Source organism: Vanellus vanellus (assembly GCF_965231255.1).
Source record: "Vanellus vanellus genome assembly, chromosome: 1".
Taxonomy (NCBI): Eukaryota; Metazoa; Chordata; class Aves; order Charadriiformes; family Charadriidae; genus Vanellus; species Vanellus vanellus.
Window position 1 is genome coordinate 45,250,535 of NC_138905.1, and position 20,553 is coordinate 45,271,087.

The 20,553-nt window shown below is 36.7% G+C and overlaps 1 protein-coding gene across 1 annotated transcript in view; it reads left to right on the forward strand.

Annotated features, from left to right (window-relative positions):
* ACSS3 (acyl-CoA synthetase short chain family member 3) overlaps nucleotides 1-15,726 on the forward strand; it is a 70,010-nt gene extending 54,284 nt beyond the window's left edge. Inside the window, exons 9-13 of the mRNA XM_082498384.1 lie at nucleotides 8,963-9,044; nucleotides 10,009-10,131; nucleotides 14,469-14,568; nucleotides 14,648-14,823; nucleotides 15,121-15,726. Of these exons, the coding sequence (XP_082354510.1) occupies nucleotides 8,963-9,044; nucleotides 10,009-10,131; nucleotides 14,469-14,568; nucleotides 14,648-14,823; nucleotides 15,121-15,186 (547 nt within the window). The 3' untranslated portion in view covers nucleotides 15,187-15,726. The remainder of the gene's footprint in view (nucleotides 1-8,962; nucleotides 9,045-10,008; nucleotides 10,132-14,468; nucleotides 14,569-14,647; nucleotides 14,824-15,120) is intronic.
* Nucleotides 15,727-20,553: the final 4,827 nt, after the last annotated feature.

The following is a 20,553-nucleotide window of genomic DNA, read 5'->3' on the forward strand; positions in this document are numbered from 1 at the left end:
GAAAGAGTAATGGTGCAGGGACATTATTATTTAAGCATGTCCCTATTTATTGTAATATCCATTCTGACACAGGGAGGCGAGTAGGGGGAAAGAAATTGCATTCTATCATTAACATAGTTGATATTAAACCAATTCTGAGGTAGGTTAACTATCACCCCTCTTTCTCTTCCAGACTTTTTTCTGACCTTTTTTTCTGATCTTTTGAGACAATAGGATCTCTTAAAATTCGTTCTGCATCTTAACAAAAAAGAAACCAATCCAGGAAAACAAGACAAAGGTATTGATGAACTTTGGGAGGCTAATTGTGGATTTTTTTAACACTTCCAACATTTGAATCTTTGGACTGTTAACTGAAGTTCTTTTTACGATATTATGCTTCAGAGTGTCTTACCATTCTGTTCCAGGTTTCATTCTGGTAAGTGACAATTTGCTGCAGTGTATACTTGGTTTTTGGTCGTAAAAATCTGTGGCCGTTAGGTTAAGGCATCACATTTTTTTATCTTCTGCTTCATTCAGCTAAGCAGTTATTTAACTGTAAAACTTTTTTCATTTGTTTATTAGGACTAGTTTTCGTAAAGCCCTCCTGCAAAGAAGTCTTTCCTCTCTTCAGCAGCCTTCTACATGTACAGACCCCTTAAAAATAGTGGGGATGAACCTTGTTACTAGCAGTGTCTGTCACCCCAGGGATATGTCCCTATGAAGCCAGAAGAAAATGGGAGAGTCAGGATAGTTTTGACTATTACTCTGTCATACACTCAGCAGCAAAATACGGTGTACCATTTTAGAAAAAGACACAGGTGTTTGCTTTATCTGCAACATATGTGACTTGAGAAATATCCTTCAGTATATCTTAGAGAAGAGAATGGTATTGTAAGTGGTGTGTGGCCAGCTGTGCAAAAGTGGTATGCTGCTGCTCTTGGTTATTTTTATCCCAGTGTAACTCCCCGTAAAGACTGTTGGGGGCTGCTTGAGGCCTGCCGTGCTCATAAGTATAGTATTTAAAATATCTATTCTTACAACAGAATTTTAAACTTTAATTTTATCCTGCAGGAGTCAAATACTTTAGAAAGGTAATTCTTACATTTAATTACTCCATCTTCCTACCCCAAGTAAGTTCTTTTCTTTGTTCATCTGCCAACTGATACCTGTTTTTTTCCATATAATGATCATCTATGGCCTCTGGAAAGATTTTTTTGCTGACAAGAACTCTCATATAGGCTAATTTAGCTGGACAGTGCAATAATATTTTTGACTGCACAAGTCTTTCAGGATAAAATAATCAAAAGCAGTGTCACCGCATTTATGATGAAAGGGCAAGGGAAAGTGAAGATCACTGCAGCTCATGAGGGTGGGCTTGTAGGAATTGTTTCTAAATTTACTTTTTTATTTTTTTGAGCTAGAATCTGCGGACATGAAAGATTCTGAGGATTTATTCCAAAGTGAAAATGATAGTAACAATGACCTTCATTTCCATTAGCAAGACCAATCTGATTTAGTGACACACTTCTGCCTGCATTGTTCTGACTTGACAGTAATTAATACACACTCGAAAATGTGTGTGTGTATGCATGTATATGTAATCGTGATTAGCCATGAGAGTTTCTTAAGTTGTCTGTTCTCATAAGGAACATCAGCAAAGAGAAATCCCCTTTAAATTCCAGTGCAGTTGGAAACTCAGTTTTGCTCTTGTACATTAAAAAGATCGCAAACCCATTATGTTTATTTTATGAAGCAGCTGTTAGCACTGTCTCATTAGCGAGTGTTATTCTTTATATTCACCCACAACAGCAAGAAGACTATATTTGCTTTATGCTCATTCTATCCAGAGAGTAATGCCTGCCAGTAAATCTCCTGCTGGATCCTAGTTACACTTCTTCTAGTGTTTGTATAGCTAATTTTGTGCCATAATGATGGAGGTTTACGGGATAAGTATTTACAAATTTGTTTTACCGATCTCCACTGCACAAAATCACATAAATATTTCTGTTCCATATTCAGAAAGAGGTGAGACGATGTAGTTACATTGTACAACAATTTTGAAATGCTTTGGTTGCATTGGTTAAATTGCATTTAATAGTGAACGTGTCACTGGACACTAAATATATGTATATAAAAATTATAGACCAATAATGCTGTGGGTTTTTTTTTCATGAATTTGGGATTACTGGAGAAAGAGGAAGGCAAATTATAATGTTCTATCAACAGTTAAAATGATTCAAATGATGATCCACCCCATTATATAGAGTAAAATCATGCAAAACTTTATGTACAATGCTGTAAGAGTGTAAACTAGTATCATAGAATCATAGAATGGTTTAAGTTGGAAAAGACCTTGAAGATCATTGAGTTCCAACCCCCGTGCCATAGACAGGGACACCTCTCACTAGACCAGGTTGCCCAAGGCCACATCCAGGCTGGCCTTGAACACCTCCAGGCATGGGGCCTCAACAACCTCTCTGGGCAACCTGTTCCAGTGCCTTACCACCCTCAAAGTGAAAAACTTCTTCCTAATGTTCAATCTGAACCTGCCCTCTTCTAGTTTAAAGCCATTCCCCCTCGTCCTATCGCTACATGCCCTAAGTATTTAAAACAGTATTTAAAAATATTTTTTATTCATGAGATTTTATAAAGAAAGGATCACGATAAATTTACAGCTTTTTTTTAGATTTTAAGTTAGCTGAATAGACATGTTACAGGGTTTTTGAAGCAAATACCATAAAGTTGATATCCTTTAGTGGAAGAGATGTTGTTCGGAAGTAAGCACCCCGTTCACAGTTTCACTATTTGTGGGACTGTGTTCAATCTTTTTACAGTATTTAGAGAGCAAATAAGTGTTCAATAAAAAGCTTACTCATTTAATATTTCTTAGAATGCATTAAAAAAAAAAATATCAGTATCTACATGGAAGCCTGAAGCAAGCTGAAGCCAGGAATGTAATCATTAAGATGCACAATAGAAATGCTAAGCAAAAGAGCTTAAAGGGAAGAAAATGGAAAGCAAAAGATGCAATCTTTGGCAGCGCACTGTAGTACCTCAAAGTCCCATTAAAGAAAATACAGAAAAACCTTGTAAGGCTTGATGGGTCAACGTATGGGTTTTCTAACTTGGGATACGCACATGAGAAAGGTCACAGCTCTTGTGTGCACTCCTCCCCTTCCCAGGAAGACAAGGAGGCCGGGAGGCAATGGCAGTGTTTTTAGGTAGTGAAAGCAAGGGGAAACTCCATCTGAAGCCAAGAGAGGGGTATGTGGCCTTAGGTCAGAAGAAAGACAGTTAGACAGGAGCTGCCTGAGATGCCGAAATAGCTGCTGAAGATCTTATCATTGTAAGTGCCTCAGTAATGAATGTTGTCGATTTTTCTTGTCTTCTAAGTGTGTGACACTGTTGCTGGTCTGTGCTTCTAAACGGATATATTCTTTTATCATTAAATTAGATCCAATGATAAAAGCCAGTACTCAGTATTCTGAAATTTCCTTCTATGACTGTTATAATCCCCAAAATTCAAGTACTTAGACACTTTGAGAAATGTCTCTCTTTCTCATATGTGATGGTTCTAGAGTGTCTGAAGGGGATTAAACTGTATCTCCATTGCTTGAATTGGTTTTATTTTTTGTCATTTTAATGATGTGCTGTGACATTTTGGAAGTGGTTTTTAATGTTTTCCTATTAATTTCTAAAATATAAAATAAATAAAAAAATTACATAAGGAAGCAGAAAATTAGAGGGAACCCAACAGAGGACGTGTTGCAGACCTGTCTGAGTGGCTGCTCTAAGGAAGATTGCTGGAGGGGGAAGAGTGTTGCTTGTAGAATAAGCAGGCAATATGATCCCTTGTTAGTCAGTAGGGAAACTGAAAAGCAGCTATTATTATTATCCGTGGATATGATGTTAGTAAAACCATTAATTCATTATGTTCAGTTTTTGTGTCTGTATTTCAAAAGGCTATTGAGAAGCTGGCTAAGTGTTGGAGAGTTAGAGTTACTTGAGTTCTGGAAAGCTTGTCTTAAAGAAACTTACAGTTTAACTGTGGTATGTAGTTTATCCAAGATCAGTTAAGAGATGACTTTATCAAGGTCAGGAAATACCCACAAGACCAAGACATCTCTGAGAGACTGATGTTTAATTAAGTATAAAGAGATTGGAAGCAGAAGCTAGATATATTCAGATGAGAAGTAAAACACATGTGAAAGTGTTAAACCATTGGAACAAATTCTTGGGAATATAATAGTTTTCTTTGACACCTCTAGGTCTAACTTGGATATCTATCTTAACACTGTCGTTTAACCAAAACTTACGGGCTTGAGACACAATTTAGTAGATGACATCCTTTGAGCTGTGTTATATGGGAGGTCAGATTAGACGATCATGATGAATCTGTGCAAAAGATTTCTCTCCTTGCCAGCTGCCCATGTGTTTTTTTTTGTTTAGTTTTTTTTTGTTGTTTTTTTTTTGTTGTTGGTGTTGTTTTTGTTTTTTTTTTTTTTTTTTTTTAATCAGCTTTGTCTTTTTCCCTTTATAAATGAAACAATGAGTAGGATTTTCAGTGTGGGAGCACTTGTGCCAAAGATGGGTTTTGTAACAGGTTTCTGACTGAGTACATGAGTAGCATTGAACTTTCTTTACTTTTAACCTTTTCCAAGCCCTTTCACTAGTTTTTGATGCTCTCTTCCCCACTAACTATAGAGGGTTTTTTTTCTGCAAAATCCCCACTGAAAACTACTTTTGTGGTCTCTTTCAGCTAATTAAAGGAATATTCCATGCAGTCTTGTGAGTGTTCGAGATACTCTGTCTTCTCTTGCCCCTTCTCCACCCTTTTTCCAGTGATGTTGTTCCTCATATCTGAAAAAGCTTCTAGATTCCAGATGGTTTTCAAACTTGCGATCAAAAATTTTAAGTGATGTTTATGCACAGCACTACATAAATGCTGAGTAATAATATAGCTGCCAGTCAAGACAATTTCACTCCATTCATGAGCCCAAGCTCATTTAACAATGGCTTATACTTGCTTTGACTAGCTGTAATGAACAGCCTGTGAGTACCATTTTCTACCATAAAATAAAAGGATGTCTTTCCTGAAACTCAGCAAGGTAGCATCTCTAATAGTTTTTTGACTTTCATATGTACTTTCCAAAATGCGCTTTTCTCTTTAAATTATCTTTTGAGTGCTGTGTCTGTAATTGCTTTGTTCCATCAACAAGGAATCTTAGATCATTTTGGTGAGTGGCATCCTTTAAGGATGTGAGACACCAGAGTCAGATTTTCCTGGGCTGAGCTAAAGGTGGGCTGTTCTGTGTAAGGTCAGCCACCGTTGTATGAAAAATAAATGAACTGTAAAACAATGCTTAAAAAACAGATAATGATTCTCATTTAAAATTCTCTAGTAGAAAACAGTTACTGAGAAAGCAGTTCAGAGTTTTTCTGTGATGCTGCCAAGCTTACCTAATCTGTCTTGGTTTCTCCACTTCATAATGAAATTACCTTCTTATCTTTGTAAAGTGTAACCAGAGTGGATCTTTGTAAAATGAACCCATATAATTTCCATCATTAATTTACACAGTTTACCTATTTTTCCTGATGCTGTTCTAAATGTATTCAACCTTGAAATGAGAAATGAGCCTGGATCTGTATTCCTGTAGTTCTGCAATTGTCACCTTAATTTCACTGGAGTAAATGGAGAATAGCATCATTTGTACAGCTGTTGCTGTACTGGTTAAAAATTGGCATGAGTGAGATCAAAATTCAGACCTATGCATCCTTTTTGAAGTTTGAAATCCAAAGGTAAACTTTTCTCAAGTTCAGGTGCTTTGATTCAGCTCAGTGTAGGTTTTTGGCTTGAACCTTGACTTGGGTTTGAAACTGTGCCTGGTCATTGCTAGTTAAATGGGATGAGGTGACTGTAGTTAGCCTCATCCAATATAGCTGGTAACACATTCATATTTTGGAAAAAGCTGGCATGCTTGTCTTGAATTTGTATTTGTTGAAGCTCATGACTGTCCTTTCCAGAAGGAAGAAGCAATGATGAGATAGAAGACGCTGCCGGAGTTATGACCATATGAAAAATCCCAGCAAGAATACTGTAAGGGAGGGCTTGTCTTTAAACTGATAGCAGATGCAAAGGCTCAAGACTGGCTGGTTTGTGGCTTGATATGCAGGATGAGAGAGAGAGAGAGAGAAGTTAACAGATAGCTAGAGAAATACAGTAAATAACTCTCAAAGGGAAACCAAGCAAAGCAACTTCTTTGTATATTGTGGAAACGATGAAGGAGCCTACCTCCGTCTGTCTTGGTCTTCTGTGCTCCTGTTGCTTGTGAAAGGAAAGCAAGATCATGTGTAGGGCAATCGTGCTTACTTATGCATAGCCGGCATTTATTGGTCAATATATCCTCTTAAAAATAACCCCAAAAGGCCTTGAGTATCAACGCAATGTTTGGACAAAGAGGCAACAGTTTTTAAATATAGAACTTTTGTAGGTGTGTGTTATGTTTCCTAGGGAGAACAGACCCAAACCCAACATCTAAAAATGTTACTTTTTTATGGAGGGGTTGAGGAAAAGAAGAGACGTTGGCTTTCAGGTTGCTGTTATTTTTTGACTATCTTATTTTTCTCTCTTCTTGCTCTTTCACATAATTACGATTCAGTTCTGCTCCCTTTGGAATTCATGGCAGCATTCCCACTGACAGCAGTGGGATGGAGGTATTTTTGGCTCCGGGCACTTTAATCCTGATGTCCTGGCAAAATTCCAATACATGTAATTATGTTCTGACAAGCTGAATTCTACCTTTATTAATTTTATTATTATTTGTGTTTGCACATCACCTAGAAATTCTATTTATTCATGATGCTAAGAACTTTACTGTCACAGAAGAATTGTATGTGCCCATTGCTCTGGAGTTATTTTGTCTGAAAGATGGACACATGGAAGATGGCATTCAGTTTTTGCCTAGTAGGTGGGATGAAGTCCTAACTGCAAGTAATCTTTTACAGAAAGCCATGGAGGCACATTTTGAGATTGTGTCTGCATTGTGCTATGATTTGTGCTATAGAGATACTTGTGGTAGCCAGTAGTTTAGCAGTGTGGTCTCCGTAGACTCACAGAATATGCACTGTGGATGTACTTATCATTGACATTTGCTTTTTAAAAAAAAAAAAAAAAGCCCCAAGAAAAAACAAAGCAGCAAAAAAAAAAGCCCCCTCCCTCTCAAGTGGTGGGAGCAGGGGTTATATTCTTGGTGATATGTTGCATACTTCTGTGTTTAGATTTCTAAACAATTACAGTTACAGATAGAAAAATGTTTTTCTGATTTCAGAAAAATTATTGCAAAGTACTGAATAGAGCTGTGGAGTAATTAAGGACTTTTGTCAATATGAATTTTCCTTTCTTTTCCATCACAGGGATGTTTCAGACTGTTAAATAAATTTAAAGTGCAAAATTTGCAATGATTGAGGCTGTTATGAATTGCTGTGCTATTAGCAACCAGGCAACAACCATAGTAACTACCATTCTCTAGTGGTTTTTCTTGAATCTAAACAAGAGATTTTTCTTTTAAACTCATATATACACAAACACCAGGATCAACACATTGTTTTTCTAATCTATTTTTTTCAACACAAATACTCTATAGGTCATGTTTGTGTATCACAAAGATGTTTACTAAGCTTGAAAGGCTTAAAATAGGCCAGTGAATTCTTTCCATATGGGCAGAAGCCAACCCACCCTCCTGAAGCCTGGGTGACTACTTAGGAAGTGTCTTGGCATTTCTGGCCTTGCCTTAACCATAATTCCAGGGAATGTGAGTTATAGGATGTGTTGACCCAGAACACTCAGAGAAAGTAGTAATATTTGTAGTAGTATATTCTATTATGCTAATTGAGCTGAATTAAGCTGGAAAAAAATGGGGCTGTAAAAAATCATGGATTTGAGTCGTTACTAGATGATATGGCCTTTTCAACGTAGCTTGTACTATTTGTACTATATTTAGGTAAAAAAAAAATATATATTGTATAAATAATTAGTTTTTGTAAATGTGAGGTTAGAAATAGGCATGTGACTGAGCTGGTAGCGCCTGTTCTTGTGACCTGAACATCATAGAAGACTTGTAATGATATCAGTGTTGCTACGGTACAGAGAGGTGTTTCACTGCTAGAGATGTTGCTTTTTGATGTCATAGGGGCACTATCAGAGTAGAAAACAAAGTACCTCAGGCTAAAAATTTGCTGGTTAGGAATGCAAGCATATGCTAGTAAAATCTATATGAGGCATTTATGATTTTATCTATATAAATATGCTTGTTTGCATGTTCTCTGTCTGTTACTAGGGTTAAGCGTCATAAAATTTGTGTTGATACGTCTGAGTATGTATTTCTTAGGCAGTTCAAGTAAGCTGTGTTTAACCCTATCAGAGCTTTGAAGGAAAAAACAACCACTTCTTTGTTCCCTGAGACTTCTGTAGCTTCTCTTCTTCTGACAGATATGTATGTGAAATATCCCATATTTTTTCATTTTTTCACATCCTTGACTGAAGAATGGGTGTGTAGTATGCATTGAAATCTCAATTAATAAAGCAGTCCAAAATTTTGCAGTCTCACTTCTTAAAAAAAAAAAATAAAAATAAGTCTAGTTATTTTAGAAATTTCTAAGTGACTTTTATCAGTATACTTTCAAAGAAAATACTGCATTTATAGTACAGTATATAGTGTTTACTAGACCAAACATTATTTTATCGAATATGAGAGGTGCTTATGTTATATAAAAGGTATGGTCTAGATACAGTTCAGAGATATATGCTTGTGATCACAGCAAATATATGGTCTTTTTGATCTGTTATCAGCATATTATTACACAGAACTAGTTTCTGATTGTATAGCCAATTATTATTTATCTGAATATAAAGTTTGAATGGAAAACATGAGTTGTACTCATTACTGTGTTTCTAACTACTTTGCTTTGCTCTTTTTAATTTAAGGTTGCCTTTGCCTCCTGGAGCATTCTCAGGCCTTTGGGAAAATCAGGAAACATTCCAGAAGTTATATTTCCAAAAATTTCCAGTAAGAATTACAGAATGAATTATATAAACTTTTGGTAATCCTGCAGAACTTAATGATAGTATATTTAAACTTGATAACATACAAAATTATCATATATTATTTTAATGGGAGACTTATATATGTGTTATAGAATTAAAAACATTTAAAGGTAAAACTTTCTTCATACATACTTTAAGATTTTGGGCACACCATTTGTGTTCCTTTTTTTTTTAAGATCTGAAACAGTTGAAGTAAACCTCAAGCTTCTGAACATAAAATTAATTTGATCTAATAAAAGATATGTCTCGCAACCTTAGACTAGTACAGCTTTAAATATACTACTACTGTGCAGTCATTCTAACTTAGTCCAAAATATACACTTGTCCACTGTGCGTGTAAATACATCGGAGGCTCCTTACTGAATTATTTATGTTTCCTTGACAAATGAACTACCCAAGGACTGGCTTCCTCCTTTCTTTATAGAAATAGATTGATTGGTCCTATGTGGATGTCCAAAATGGAAGGTTTGGTTCAATAAAAGTAAATGAGTGAATTGATCAGGCAAATTATTATTTGTGTGCACTTGCATCACAATGGTGATGATGTCTGTTTGGATCCAGCAGACAGGAATACCTTTAGGGACGATTTGACAACTGTCATTGTATTGTAACAACTCCATTCTCCTTGTGCAGATTCAGGCAACATCCTTCTCCAAGCTGTCAGGGGTCAAAGAAAGCAGAGTGGGGAAAAAATCCAGGTTTATGTATTGTCTTCTGTTCTGTCTTAACAAAGACTACAAAACCGTTTCTGGAGAGAGATCTGCATGGTATATTATGACATATGAATGCTGAAAAATATTAGAGAATTAAATCTCTCACACAGCAAAAACATATTTCACTTGAAACAGTCAGTTTTGTTTGTTGGTATCACAGGAAATGGATGGATGTTCCTAGTACTATTTCTGAGTTTATTTTTGGTTGTCTAGGGATACTATGATACTATGGATGCAGGTTATATGGATGAAGATGGCTATTTATATGTCCTGTCACGAGCTGATGATGTGATCAATGTTGCTGGACACAGAATTTCAGCGGGCGCAATTGAAGAGGTGAGCATTGTCTGACAGTAAAATAGCAGAGTGAAAGATAAATAAAGCAAGCTGAGACTGAAAATCTCACAAAACCTCTCTTCTCTCCCCTCCCCCTCTCTTCCCCCCCCCCCCCCCCCCCCAGCTTTTTTTGATTGCATTTGCATTGGTACTTTTAACAAAAACATTAATTGTTTCAGGTCCTTCCTATTAAGGTACTTTCCAGGACCATAATAAACTTAGTCAACAATAAGAAGTTTTATCAATGGTGAGGTTGATAAAACAGGCATGATTTGACGTTTCAAGGTGGAGTTAAGGGGCGCTATGGTATCATGGGAAGCATTCCTATAAGCTCTGATAACATATTTATTGGGAATGTATTAAGATAATGTAGGGTCAACCAGGTAGTTTCACCAGCTACTGTAGTTTCTTAGGAGTAGAAACTTTTATTACTGAAATACAGTTTTTGGTTCACGTAGACTCACATTCAGTGCTTTTTCTTGATTTGAAGAGTTTCCTTCACAGTTTCTTGAGAGCTGTTTTGTCTCTTATTGTATGAGCAGTGCTAAATGAACAATGAAAATTTCTGTAAAAAAATCCTGCTGTTAAATTGAAAGTCATTAACGTAATACCCATGCAACTCAAAAAGTTGAAAATAGTGCAGTTCATAATACTATCTGAATTTCATATCATTGTTCACTCACCTCTCTGGAACCGCTGTGATTGATTGCCAGTTACAAATTTCCCTGGTGACATATCAATTGCTTATTCAGGGAGTATAGGAAAAGGTGTGCTGGGCATGTATGAAGAAAAAATACACTTTTAAGGACTCTGAATTTAACTGTTCACTGAATCACAAGCTAATCTGTTAGTAATTTTTTGCTTTATAATGTCTATTGGTTTAGTGACTATTTTTTTAAAGGCTAGAAAACTTAAAAGAGAATAGAAGACATTCTGATTACAGAGGAGTAAACAAATAGGCAATCTTTCGAGGATCAGTCAGCCAGGGAGCTGAACCAGTCGCTGCCCTGACTTGGGTCTATGAAGCCCTGAAGGTGTCTCTCAGTCCACTTAAACCTCCTTTCCCTTTGAAGTCAGTTTTTTGTATTGTTCTACTAAAGCGCAGCAGGGAGTCTCATTCCCAACCTGTACTGCTCTGCTGCTCAAGGGCTGAGCTGGACATTGTTTCTTCACTTCAGGCTGAATCTGAAGCTAGTATAATAAATGATGAATTGAGTCACTTCCTCAGCTGTATTATCTTCGTATCCATCCTCCTGAGCTCAGTGTCTCTGTTTTTCTCCCTGCTAGTTAGGTCTTTCTGCTAGAAACAAAAAAATGTTCCATCACTATGAAGTTCTAGAAGCTTTTCTAGTCACCTTTTGAACAAAGCTAAAAAACAAGAGTGTTGTTAATGCATGCACAACAAATTGCTAGTTAAATGGGAAAGCATTAACAGGACCACAATTAGCTCTTCAGTAAGATCAGTAAATACAGAATTAGAGGTTCATTGAATAGCCATCTAATTAAGTGACAGTCACCTTGTTGAGCAAATATATTATCTGCATTTACATTATAGCTTCATTACAAGCTTAACAAGTTTTTCCTTAGTGCTTCAACTAAGAATTTCAGCTTCATTATGTTCCAAACAATTAGTTTCTTTGTCTATGTTATCTATTAGTATCATTGGGGGTCCCTCTTCCCTTCGGTGCAGAAGATGTTACTGTTTACCTTGCCAACCAGTGAATGTTAGCCATTATGGTAACCTCACCTTGTGTTGTTCCATCCATCTCTTTTGTCTGTACATCTGTGGTGTCCATGTTTGCCTTGGCTTTTTCTGAAAAAGCCCAAATCAAATCTTGCCTATCTGAGGCAACAGACTTGAAATTGAGGAATTTAGCATGAGAAATCCCCTTCCTGATAGTGGGGTGTCTGTCTGCAGCGCAGCGATCATTCCAGGAATGCCATTTCACTTTCTTGAGGTTTTTTTTCTTACTTTCAAACATTTTTTAAATGTCTAATGCTGATACTGTTCTTTTCAGCTGTTTTACAAAGTTCAATAATTTTCAAATTTGTATTTATGTTTTCAATCATTTGAAATTAGCTGTCCCAAAGTCAAAGGCATGTTGATCGGATTTTGGATAGATTAGTGAAGAAAAATATTACAGCGACTGCAATATTCCTGCTTAACATAAGACTTCCGTAAACAAGTGACAGACTGGAATGACAGAAACAAGCCATTACAAAACAAGCTGGCAACACTTCAGTCTCCACCATAGGGGTCTTGTTGATGCCTGATAAGTAATTATGGTGTTGATGGTAATGTCAGATTACTGCAGACCATTTTTCCTATGTTTTTGAGGAAAGCACAGTTCCCTGGGTGTAGACCTTACTAATCTGCTTTTCCATAATTCATTGCATTTTCTTCCTTTTTTTCCTTTTCCTTTTCCTTTTCCTTTTCCTTTTCCTTTTCCTTTTCCTTTTCCTTTTCCTTTTCCTTTTCCTTTTCCTTTTCCTTTTCCTTTTCCTTTTCCTTTTCCTTTTCCTTTTCCTTTTCCTTTTCCTTTTCCTTTTCCTTTTCCTTTTCCTTTTCCTTTTCCTTTTCCTAATGGCAATCAAGTTTCTGCGGTCAGGAAGTAAGAACAGGAAAGAATGTGTATTTATAGCAGGAAATGCAGTGCATTATTAAGGCTCTGGACTAGAAGTGACAGAAGCTCATAGGTGTATGTGATGCATTGAAATACCGTGGAGATTTGGAGTTGCGTAAGGTTCATTCCTGTATGATTTGTTAGTTTGGATACAATGACTTCTGGACAAAGTAGACTGCATCTGAATTCAAATGCACTTGTGTATATTTAGCTTCAGCATTTTTACAGCAGGCTCTTCTGCCCTTCTAGTTCTGGGATGAGCGCAGCCAGAACAAACTCCAGGCTGTTGCGTTTGCTGTTCTAGAGATAGCTTTTGCACATCCCATTTCATTACTGTGAAAAATCTACAGTTTCAAAAGGTGTGCGTAGATGGTCATGCTTTTGTACTTTGATAGGGCATGCTTCTAATATTAAGCCTAAGTATTTCCCATTTGCTTTTTTGTAGCATGGGACATTTCTGCAATCATAGTTTGTGAAGGGAGTATAGCTTCTTTCAAAGAAACTATGCAAGAAGCACTTTGTGCAGATTTATTTTGCTAAAAGCTACTTGGTGTGTGTTGTAGTGACCATGTGGTGTCCCTACAAAAAAAAAAAAAAAGCCTTTATTCTTAAAACTTCTTTTAGTTAGTCTTCCTTTCAGTGATTGCACTTTGATTTTGACAACACAGCATGTGAAGATCTGTTATTGGCAAAAATATAGTTCTTGTATGCACAAATAATTTAATATGCGCAATCACATTATGTGATCTCTATGTGGCCTTTGTGTAGGGTCACGTTAGGTCCTTTTTGTGGTTGAGTACAGAGGACATGTTGAAAGCACTGTTGACAGCAAGGTGCCCCAAGGGACACTGATAACTACATGAAAAGAGCCACTTGCTTTGGAAGAGGATTCACAACAGCCGGTATCTTTAATCCAACTTTGTCCCAGACTTAGTGACACACTTCTCCGTATGTACAAGACATCTTGGTGACTTTTTTCCAGGAAGTGGGAAGCTCAGCTGGCTAATTGGAAAGAAAAGAGAATCTCTCACTTTTTTTCCTGAAAGAGAGATATTAGTGCTGCTGTCCATTACTTGTATAAAAGTGTAGTAGGAATGAGTGGACTCTGGTTTAATTCCCTTTTTTGTCTAAGGAGGCTGAGACCTGATGTTTCCAAGAGAGTCAGCTGAACCATCTTGGCTGGCTACAAGCTGAGGTTGGGCCTGCATTTGGTTTTGGTTGAAACTATGCCTTTGTGCAGCACAGAATGAAAAAGATGAAGGACCCAGAGAGAATGAACCAATGTGACTATAGCCCTATAGCAAGAGTGCTTCTGTGGTTTTGGTCCTTACTCCATGCACTTAACTCCATGTTATTTGTAATGTTAGACTAATGTTATTTGTTCCAGCAAAGACCTCACTAACAAAACCAAAGATGTGATACTTGCCCACAGCTGTAAGGAAATCACCTTTGCTGTGTTCTGTATTTGTATAGTGTGCTGCCATATTTTTTTCCTTATATTTGTTTGAAAACTACACCTAAGCGTGTATGAAAGTATATGCACATGTGCATCTGCAACCTGTGTAACTGTAATCCTGAGGTGTACTGACTAAATACTTTTTGCTGTCAAAATGTAAGAAATTAGTCTATTTTTTATGTGCATGCCTATGGATTTTTTTCACTGAAATGTTCAGTTATTATTAGTTCAGTGTAGTTTTGTTTTCCATCCCTCAGTGTGTTCTCTTCCATCACGCTGTGGCAGACTGTGCTGTTGTGGGCCAGGAGGATCCTTTGAAAGGACATGTTCCATTTGCGCTGTGTGTACTGAGAGAAGGTGAGATCTCGCTGCTACTGATGTTACTGAGACTTGCATAAGCGCCAGAAAGGTTAAAGGATATGAACTTCTTCACTAGGAATAAAGATAGAAGAGGAGAAGATTTTGGAAGAGATTGTTGAGCGAGTTAGAACTAACATTGGTCCAGTAGCAGCTTTCCAGAAGGGGGTGTTTGTGAAACAACTACCAAAAACACGCTCTGGCAAGATACCACGTTCAGCTCTTTCTGCGCTTGTCAGTGGAAAGCCATATAAGGTAAGCTGGAGATGTGTGCTTTAATGAATTAGGCACACGTGCACATCCAAAGACACAACATCATGGTTTCGATTCTCTAGACCGTTCTGCAACGGGGCCCTGACTTCAGGTATTACATTGTGTTTTGTTTCTACGGTAGCTTACCCAAAAGATTTGCATGTTCCAGAGCTTTCCAGATACTTTTTTCTTGATTGCTTTTGAAGGCTAGATTTAGGAGATTATCCGCATAAAATTCGGTTTTACTGTTGAAGGACCACGATCTACTATCGTATGCTTCTGTGTATTCTTCCCTTTCAGATAACACCAACCATTGAAGATGCTAGCGTGTTTAAACACATTGAAGAAGTGCTAAAGAAAAAGTAAACGGGATAATATGTTGACGGCAAACATGTCAGTTACTGAAGTATACAAAGACACTTTCTGTTAGGAAATACCACGTTTTGAAAACTAGTAATGATTTGGGACTAAATTTTTTTACTTTATACGTATTTGTGTTCTTCATCATATTGTAACAGCCAATGAAGCTAAAGTCTCTGCATGTTGTCATTATATGCTGGATATTAAAGTTGCTAAGAATTGCAAGTAAAATTTGTACATTTCTATAGCCTTAAAGGGAAGGAGTCACTGGATTATCTATCTCATATGATGTCATGTAGCCTTACATTTCAATCCATTATTGTATAAAGTGACCAGTAATTTGAATTAGGCTAAAGCAGTTTACAAAAGGTAAGTCACGAACTGAGGACAGCGATAAAAAGGAATTCTAATGTGAACATTATTGCAGATGTATTTGTCCTTACTTGTAAATTATGAGCCTTTGTCTTTTAAATTTTTATAAATTTTAAAATTATTTTTCTTGATTGCATTGATTTTTTTTTTCCTAAGTCTTTTTAATAAATTAGGTTCCTATAATTTATTACTCAATAACTTTCTGAAGTGCCTTTTTTGTAGAATGATAGATAATTTCTGGCTTTCAAATCTGTGAAAATCTTGATTTGTCCATAGTAATATTGAATAAAACCTATGGATTTTAAATAAAGGCAGGCATTTACCCTTTGCATTTTCTGATAATTTTGATGTTATAGTGTGTATCACTTACGATAAGGATAACCAGAATGTGCTTTGGCTGACATAATTAGACATTTCAGGCTCACTGAGATATATATAACCAAGAATTTTAGCTAATACAGATACTAGGCAGCCCGTTCTTGACTTTAAAGGCCATTTCAAAATACTTACATGGTTCTCAGCAAACCAGGGGATGGAGGATACACTCTCTACATGCATTACTTTTCAAGCCGCAGGTTTTTAATTGAACGCCAATGTAAATATCCTTTTTAAAATATACATTCACAGAAATGTTTAAAAGCATTCCTCTGCTTTCCAGAGGAAGAAACAGTAAACAATACACAAATTCAGATGATGTTGGTATAGAAGAGAGGGTCCGTACTTAGGCTAAGCTAAGGTAGCAGTTAAGTCTAGATATATTTTGCTATGGCAGTGTGTCCTCAAAAGAGTCCCGAAATACTGTCATCTCCTATGGTGTTGAGGTAAGGACGACAGCCCTGTTAAGAGATAAACCAGAAGACTGATGTAGGAGCTAAAAGGTGATAGATAGGTACTAATTAACATGAGCCATACCTCGATGTTGCTTTGTGCCTGTGACCTTTTTGTAGAGTCAACGAGCTCTACTTAGGAAATAAATAAAATGTCCGTGTGTTTTTTTCACTAGGGACTGCCTGCAGCTGAGCCAACTGTGTTGAACCAGGTCATACGGTCATATAATAAACCAGCCTAGTTTGAGTCTGTGCTCTACTTGTTTTTTTGCCAAATAATTGAATAAGGTAGCTATCCTGCTGAGCTATTTGATTTAGTTGAAAATCACAATCTGAACAGGGAGTAAGAGCATTTAAAAACTGAGTAAAGGCTAATGATCCTTTATGGTAGATACGCTAGCTACACAGGTTAGTGATTTATATGTGGGGGTAATTTTGCTCCTCAGAGAAGTCCCATGAACTTTCTTGAAATACTTCTTATATAAGTTGGAGTTAGTTGAAGATATTATTTTCTTCTGGATGGATTATTGAAGTACCAAGGTTTTAATAGGAGGCCCATGACAAGTAACGGAATACCTTGCAGAGACTGCTGAGTATTTTGCAGTTTCACAGTTCTACAATTTAGCAATGTATGCTGAAAAGCTGCAGAACAAGAGAGAGATCTTGGGAGTTGTCACTGATGTTTGTGTTTTTTGGTTGGGGTTGATTTTTGGTTGTTTTTTTTTTTTTTTTTTTAAATCAGTGAGAAACTACAAGGGTCTTATCACAGAGAACCTTTTGGTACATTCAAAAGGTGCATGCTTGTTACTTTTTTGTACAATGAAAGCTGAGAGGTTGTTGTGTATGTTTGCTATAGTTATCCCAGCTGCAGCCATCATGTTGTAATTGCAGAAGCAGGGGAGGGGAACTAATTAGTGAGAGCACAAGCCCTCTAGTAAAGATATTGCAATAGGACATAAGAGAAGAGAATTAATTTCCTAGATCTTGTATAGTTTTCCCAATGACATCTCATGTTCCTACACCAGTTTCTCCATTTGTAAGAAAAGGCTACCTGTCTAGTTTGGAGCTCTTTTTTTTTTTTTTTTTTTTTTTAAGGAAGAGAGAAGTAATATGAGTAGTAATATGAGTGTCTTTTTTTTTTTTTTTTTTTTAAGGAAGAGAGAATTAATATGAGTGTGTTTTTGTTTTTTTTTTTTTTTTTAAAAAAAAAAAGCCAAACCAACATTAATAATGGATTTTTAGGATTTTTAGGCACTTACCTTTCTGAGGGGCTATTTGCTCATATTATTATTGATGAGAAACAATTATCTGTCCTCTGAAATGTGAAAAGTTTGAATAGTTAGCATTCTTAAAGTGTCTCCACGACAAAACTGTTTGTGATAACTTCTGCTTTCAGAGGAAGTCTGAGCATTTTTTTAAATTTTATTTTATTAATTTTACCACACCCACTCACCCCCCACCGTTTTGGTGGGAATCATTTAAGATCAAGACTGGTATAAAAGAGAGGGGGCAGAGTGCTCAGGTGTACTCGCTCTGCTACCACCCTGGTACTGTGGAGGATTCCAGAAATGCCAAATTTCTCTTTAATCAGCATTCAGAAAACCCAGACAGAAAGCCACCTTATTGCAGCAGTACAGTATGGAAAAACAGTTGTTTCACGGGCATTGCTGCTGTTTTCCAGAGGAGCCTTTTGCTGAGGAGCTGTGATTGCAGAATGCTTTGTCTACAGCTTTAGCTTTGTGCCGAGATGGAGAAAGGGAGAAAGACTAGTCATTCCTGTGCGTGACCACAGTGCTGCCTGGTTAGACCATCAAGGAAGAACAAGCCCATTTAACAAGTGGTAAGAGAGCACTGATTTTCTGAATTTTGTTCTTAGAGAGAACAGCATGTGGGTAGATTTGAATGGTCAGGGAGTTATTGAAACGTGGCTGGAAGAGGTTGATGTAATAATTATTTCCAGTGTACTGACGGTAACAGCCAACTAGCCAACATTTAGCATAGCCATAGTTTCTAGCTGTTGAGAGTAGAGCTTCAGCTCATATGGAGGAGACAGGGATATATTTGGAGATTTTATATGTTAGCGGGAGATTAAAACTGAAGTCACGATAACACTCTTAAAAAAAAAATATTTTTAAGTCTCCTGGTCTGTTTTCTTCCATTATGTGGAAGAAAGGACACTTGCAGTTTTGGGTGCAAGATCTTGCTCTTTCTTTCCCTCAACACACCTCATTCCCCTCTGCCCCCTGAATTTGAGTGTGGGCTGTGGCAATGCAGGCTGCAGAAGGAATTTAGCAAAACGTGAGCTGACATTTAAGAGGGGAAGTGTACCCAAATGATACTGTAACCACTGAAAATGGTGCTTGCACTGCTTTACTGTGTGATATTCTGGACTAAAATAATCCAAAAAGAGGTTGAGGGAGGAGAAGAAAGAACATCAGCAACGAAGTCGGTTAAGCCCGAAGAACTGTACGTAAAAAAGCCATGTCTTTATACAGTTGCGCGCTAAGACAAGCCATCATATCGCACCCATCAGCAAGTTCAGTGCTCCCTCTCGTGGCAGATTCTGACCAGTAAATCCATTGTAACTCCTACCTGTTAGTGGCAAAACGTGCTTATGCTTAGCTATGAGAAGTATCTGGCATCCGAACTATTTTAATACTACTGTGTACCAAGCTTAATAGACTTATAAACACAAATAGCACTGAATTCTTTTTTTATTGACATTGGGGGAGAAAAATCTTTCACCATCTGATTGACTGAAGTTTGCCAAATGAAAATAGACAAAACAAATGTTTATGTACGTGCAAACACTGCAGATCAAACTGCTAAAAGAAATAACTAAAAGACAGGTCTTGAGCTAAGATCAAGCAGCAGAAAAATAGCAAATAGGTAAATGACTATTAAGTAGGTCTTACTTTGAAACTTCCCATTTAAACAAAGAATAAACAACAATAACACCACCAAATAAAGCCACAGCAGGTAATAGTTGCTCTTCTAAACTTTTATACACTATATATTAATCACTCTGTCTTTCAGTTATTTCCTCTGATAAAACCGACTTCTGTGAAGTCTCAGCAAGGCCATCTTGGCTAAAAGCATAACGTTAGACAGGAGCCTGTCTAATGCCCTGTTATAATGAAGAAATGGTGGGGTTTGGCTTCTCTTTTCTTTCTTTTTCTTTGTTGAATATGTCTGGAAACAAGAATCTGATTCTATGCATATATTAGATTTAATTTTCCAATGCTGGCTGGTGTCTGAAGATCCTGGAACAAAAAGGTGGTTCTTGATAAAGCAAGATTCTTCTTGGTCCGCAGGTAACAGAAGAAAGTTTTTGGTTTTTTGTATAAATCATGTTTTATTAAATTGCTTTTTTTTTTTTTTTGTAAACAGTTCTTCTGGGTTTATTTGTTTAAGAGGTGAGCCATCATGGTGCTTCTCTATAGATAACTGACATCTCCATTTTGTCTTTAGAGGTCCATTTTGGCTCCAGTTCCAGGTTATGTCATTCTATTATACATCATCAGAGGCAGGTGTTCAGCTTTAAATATTGACAGATTTTTCTCAGTAGGAACATGTTGAAGCTTCTAACTCTGCTAAACATATTCATTTGACTGTTACAATCCAAAAACTGTAAAAATGGTGGAATGGAAAGATACAAACAGTATTATTGACACTGTATTGTCAAATGTTTGCACTGAGACCCCATGTACCATAGATTTTATTTTTAAAAAATCATATTTATATCCATTTACATAAGACTTACACATTTTAAAAGAAATACATACACAGTAAATACGTAAATGTCTAGTATTTTACAATAAAACAGATGGAACAATGTAAAAATGAGTGGCTTCATTTGATAAAAGCTTTGGATGTGCACTACTGCCAAATTTCTGATGACAGAGATGCTGAGTGGAAAGGGGGAGGTTGTTTTGTTTTCTTTTTTTTTTTTTGTATTCTTGTTTTAAACTAACCAATGCATGAAAGGAACATCATAGCTGTTTGATAAATCTTTTGTGTTCTCTTCCCTATTACCCTGTTCTTGCAAAGAGTTTTAATGCTCTTTTTCCTAAGTTGTGGTAGTGCACCTCAGGTAAAGTAGAAGAAAGAGATGACATCTAAGGGAAAAAATAAACAAACATTAATTAGTGAGATTCTTTGATTCGATTTTGGT